Below are 5,695 nucleotides of genomic sequence, written 5' to 3'. Positions count from 1 at the left end.
CGTCCTGGAGAAAACTGGAAAAATTTCACGATTAATAATGTAGATATATTTTTCATACAACTTTTAAAAAGAAATATTATCTTTGCCTGTTTTAGGTGAAAGGTAATATTGTGTATATGAACAGAAAAGAGCGACATTGACCTTTCTTTTTTATATCAAAGCCAAGAGCTAATATTTATAAAGTAGGAAGAGGCTGATTTTATTGTTTAAAAAGCACAGGCTGCCACTTTTTTCTTTTTTTTCTTTGTTTTTTGGGAGTCAGCGTTTGTTAGGAAAGTATATTTCCATCAAAACCATCAAAAAAAATGGTGTTACACCATTTTTTTTTAAAGCAGAAAAAGCAAATACTGTGGAAAGTATGCATGAACTATGTTTCTTAGGAAATGCTCTAAAAGCAAGAAGACATTTTTGAATTATGGTTGTTTTTTTGCAGGCTTTTATGCCTTAATTTTGAGATAAATTGCAATAATATACAGTAGTTGGTGCTCTGTTTGAAATTATTTACATCGATATGGTCACATTTAGGCATTCAGATTTCATGACTACTCACTTTTTTAGTCAGGGTACTTTTGGGGGATCTGTAGATTTTTTTTAAAACAACAAAAAAACTTAATATTTCAGGTGTTCATTCTCAGTTGGATTCCCGTTTGTTGCACTACCCCATAACAGCAAATTCCCACAGTTGTAGAATCCTAAATCATCCTCCTCTCATTTTAGTTGAAGGAATTAAATAAAAGGCTTCAGCTCATTTTTATCTGACTCATGAGGATAAATCTGCAGCAGTCCGAAAACACTAAAAAACTAAAGAAGCCCAGCATGCATACATTTTCTTCATGATTGTACATTAACAGTGACCATTTTTAAAAATAAACATCCACAGCTCTTAATCGAGAGTTAGGGTTGTCTCCTTATAAGCAATGAGTCTAAACTGTCAGGCAACAGTTTTTAATAAAAATATATATAAATATAAATCTTGTGTTATTGTGTGTTCATTGTTCACTTCAAGGGATGAAAATGTGAAGCCAGTGTCATTATTTACAGAGAGACGACAGATGTATGTGGGAGTTAAGAGACTGTCACATGCATCTGTTAATGAAGTCTGGGTTTCTTCTTGAGCCGGCGATCAAAGCTCTAGTTTTTAAGAGATAAGGTTGTTTTTTTTATTATTATGTGCGCCAAAGCTCTTTAAAATCCTGCTGCAGTTGTATGCTCCATTTCTTTCCCCCTCCTCCGTCTCCCTCCGCAGTGAAATCGGACCGTGTTAAATCATTTCTCGTGGGCAGCAGCGAGTCAAGAGGCTGTTCTTTAATTAAAGTCGCTCTGCTCAAGTTGTCCTTTAGTAACCCTTCGCTGAGCTCTGCTGCAGCATCATCATCACCTTTTTTTACTGTTTTTCTCTAGATTAATTGTTTCTGTTTTATAGCACAATAAACAAAAGGCCACTATGTTGTTTTAAATGATATACAGTGTCTATAAATATTTATGCAATCACTTATTTTACATCATATATTTTTAATTAATTGACATTACTTTGTAGAAATCTGTTTTCACTTTGACATTAAAGAGATTTCTTTTGTAAATGATTGTCAAAAAAAGCCAAATTATATTGTCCATGCTTCTTATACTTTTTATAGGCACTGTAAATATAACAGACTGGTACACTTTCATTCACATTTACTGTAGTTTCAGTGGTCAGACTCTTCAATAATCAGGTATGTATCCTATTTAGTCCAATACTCTTCTCACTTTTCTTTTTGTAATCTTAAAACTATCTTAAAACTGAATATATATCACACTGTGTATACTGTTTATAATATCTCTCCATTAGTTTATGGTGGGAGGATCTTTGAGGAGCCTGCATCTGGTAATTGCCTTCTTTTTGGCTACCATGAGAATTTCTTGTAAATGTTTGTCTCTGATATGTATTTCCTTACATATGTTTCCTTTTCATATTAATATATATTTATATTTTTCCTTTTTTAACTGTTTGTGGCCAATTTTGAATACAGTCTTGTTAATTCTTCCTTAATGACAACAATAAGTGAGTTAAGAAAAATCCCTCCAGCTCTCTGTGAGACATCTTAATAATCAGAATCAGATTTATTGCCAAGTTTGCACATAAAAGGAGTTTTCTTTGGTGTTGTGGTGCATAACAGTCAAAAATATAGTAAAAATTAAGTAGACTTAAATTAAATTTTTTTTTAAAGAAATTTACAACAAATTACACGTAAAACATATTCTACAAGAGAAGAGCTGCTACAGGTTTAAATTTTAAATAAAAGAGAATAATGAAATGTACAACATATTGGTGAGATGTACACAGTTTAAACAGAATTTTATTATTTTATTATTATGACAATTTATGCTGTTTTTACTTTTCTTTGTCACCTGTCTATATGTTTGAAATTACCACAAAATATTATTGCATCATACATTTATGACATCTTACTACAAACAAACAACCTGCATACATAGTAATGACATTTAAGTGTTTATTGGCAGCTAATTATGTATATACAGTATTTTTGCAAGAGTTTTAAACGCTTTTTATGTTTATTTTACTTTCCATACTGCAGTATATTTCATAATAATGGATTAATATGTCATAGTAATTAACTTTGAATCAGATGACGCTCCATAATCATTACGGATATGTTTTGTGTGAAATGTTTCTGAAATGTTTTGTGTGTCCGGAACCAAAATACTCTCCGGCTTGTTTTACCCGGACCTGTTAATAACCCTCACCGGTCCCCCTCCGTTAGTGTTCCGTGTAAAGATGGCGGAGTATGTGAACATCGTCCGAAGGGCTTTGGGGCAGATAGGAGGTCATGGAGGAATCAAAGGACTTCTGGTCCAGCTGTTCAGGTACAGATCAGATACATGTTGGTGAAGTTTAATTCGTAACCTTCAGAGATGAGAGTTAAAGTTCCATGGAGACGGAAGATTAATGTGTGACCCTTCAGAGCTGATGTTAGCATGTTGTTAAGCTAACTCACTGAGACTGTAAACAGCTGATCAGCTACATGATTGTTATTGTTATTATTGATTAATGGGTTGATTAGTGTGGAGGTTAATTAGTTAATTGCTTGGTTCATAGAAATGTCAGAAAATGGAAAAAATTCAACTTTAAATGTTTTGTTTAGTCCTAAAAGTAATCAACAACTTAATAATATTCAGTTCATGGTCACAAAAGATTAAAGAAATTAGAAAATATTAACATTTAAGAGGCTAAAACCAGATTATTTGGGAGGAAAACATTGTGTTTGGTCCATGAAATATGAGTAAATGGTGAAAATGACACTTAATGTTTCCCTAAACCCAAGGTGACATCCTCAAATTACTTGTTTTGTCCAAAAAATATAGTCAACAACTCAAAGATATTCAGTTTACTGTCAAAGAAGATGAAAGAAATCAGAAAGTATTCACATTTAAGAAGCTGGAATCAGAGAATTTGGACATTTTTTCTTAAATCAAAGTGACTATTCAGTGATATACGGATAGTGTTCTCACAATTGACTAATCATAGCAGCTCTAATTTTAATATACTGAAGGTCTTGATTTAAGAATTCTTTATGAGCCTTTAGTCTTGATTCACACTTTTTTGTTGTTGTTTGTTTTCTGATTTGTTTATTTCAGTTTAAAGGTGAAATCATCTCCTGATGGAAAAATAATATGTACATAAAAAAGTCAATGTTTATTCGTTGCTGACAGAAAGACAGACAGTTGTATTAAAGTGTTTTTAATATTAGTCTGGTGAGGAAGGTTTTATTTCACTGTCACTTAATTTTATTGCTTTTTAAGCTCATATTTTATTTAACACATAAAAATAAGCCATTTCCAACCAAATTCAATGTATAACTTCTGTCCTGAGAATGAAGTCATATCCTAACTATTAAGACGGGACCACAAATACTCATTAAATGAAACAGACTTAAAGGAGTAGTTTGACATTTTAGGTGATATCCCTTTTTTCCCTTCTTTGACGAGGTAGCATTTTTGAGCATTTTCACACTTTAGTAACTATGTGTGCAAGTTTTTAACAAAGATAACATATTTTAGATTATCTAACTAATCAGTTGTCCCTCCATAACAGACAGAACTGCATGTGTTGTTCCAGTTATCATAATTTCATCATTTTGTTTGCAGGGCGAATGATATTAAGACAGGAGCCCTGATCGGCGTCGATAAATATGGGAACAAATACTTTGAGGATAACAAGCATTACTTCTTTGGTGAGTCAAAATCTTTGCCAAAACATAACAGCAGACAACATTAAAGTGATTATTTACAGGGGGATTTGTCTAATTTTATTACATATAAATAGATAAATAATCATAATGCTGCAGCTGTTTCAGTGTGGGACATGTTATTTGGTAAATTAACTCTTTTTTTTGTTCAGGACGGCACCGCTGGGTGATCTACACCACGGAGATGAACGGCAAGAACACCATGTGGGAGGTGGACGGCAGCATGGTGCCCGCTGAATGGTACGGGAATTAATATTCATACAAGCAATTACAACATGGACTCTCCATTACTTTATATTTCTGATTGCTTTCATCAAAAGTCAAAAGTAAAGTAAGTAAACATGAAAAGGATGTTCAGTGTTGCAGTACAAGTGCTCAGAGTAAAGTCAATAGTTAAATTGATAAATATTGAGGAAAAAGTAAGTTACAGGTCCAGTTTATTTGCGTCTGTATCCTCAGAAAAGATTCTTTTTCTAAAGTCAATATTCAGCCAGTCAATTGTTTACCTTAAAAGCAACTTATACTCTGTTTGGTATAATCTTTTATTACTGAATTTTTATATTTAATTTAGCAACATTTCAGAATCGAATTTATTGAAAAAATCGTGCAGTAGACGGACCAAATAACTAAATCCATAATAGCAGAACAAAGTCGACACACTGCAGCTCCCAATGCAGGTATAATTTATTAAGATCTCATTTATACCACTTCTGTTTTAAAAGCATTAATTATTAAAACAACACAAGTTCAAAGTACTTTATTTGTCATTGCTACATAAACAAGGAGACAACACAGCATCTCTAGAAAATAGGCAATAAGAAATTTGCATATCTTCTTTCTTATCTTCCTCCCTCGTGTTCTCGTCCTCCAGGCATCGCTGGCTGCACTGTATGACGGACGACCCCCCCACCACTCACCCACCAGAGCCCAAGAAGTTCCTGGCTGAGGTCCATCAGTTCAACGTGAGCGGCAGCGCGCAGCAGTACGTTCCCTACTCCACCACCTGCAAGAAGATCCACGAGTGGGTTCCTCCTAAGGCCGGATCTCAGTGACCTCCGACTGAATATTTCACCTCCCACATTGTAAATTATGGTATCCTGTCTGCAACTAGTCCTGAATAAAATCTCTATACATACATTTATGAATGGAATGTCTCCTTGAGTGTTTCTCTTGAACTTATTAACCTCACTTCGTTTCCATTATTCCCAACAGGGAGCCGCTCACTTGTTACAGATTCAAGCTTTAGAGCCAAACACTCTTCTAACCCCACAAAGAGTTTAATTTGAAATTCTGCTGAAAATCACAAAGTTTCCAAATACAGCTGAATTTTGGAGAGATTTGCTGATTGAATTGATGCACCAAACATGAGGAATATATTTACATTTGATGGAATAGTGCTGCATAAAAATCATAGAGCTTCAACAAAAAGCTGCAACTAGATGATTCAC

General features: G+C 33.7%; 1 protein-coding gene across 1 annotated transcript; it reads left to right on the top strand.

Annotated features, from left to right (window-relative positions):
* The first annotated feature begins 2,758 nt into the window (after positions 1-2,758).
* ndufa12 (NADH:ubiquinone oxidoreductase subunit A12) lies at positions 2,759-5,392 on the top strand. Its single transcript, XM_062443314.1, has 4 exons — positions 2,759-2,865; positions 4,147-4,232; positions 4,400-4,487; positions 5,119-5,392. Exons 1-4 carry the CDS (start codon positions 2,777-2,779, stop codon positions 5,297-5,299), a joined length of 444 nt encoding a protein of 147 aa, XP_062299298.1. The 5' UTR covers positions 2,759-2,776; the 3' UTR covers positions 5,300-5,392.
* Positions 5,393-5,695: the final 303 nt, after the last annotated feature.

This window comes from Scomber scombrus, chromosome 22, assembly GCF_963691925.1.
Source record: "Scomber scombrus chromosome 22, fScoSco1.1, whole genome shotgun sequence".
Classification (NCBI taxonomy): Eukaryota; Metazoa; Chordata; class Actinopteri; order Scombriformes; family Scombridae; genus Scomber; species Scomber scombrus.
Note: the sequence above shows the minus strand (reverse complement) of the source record. Positions and strands in the feature narration are given on the sequence as shown.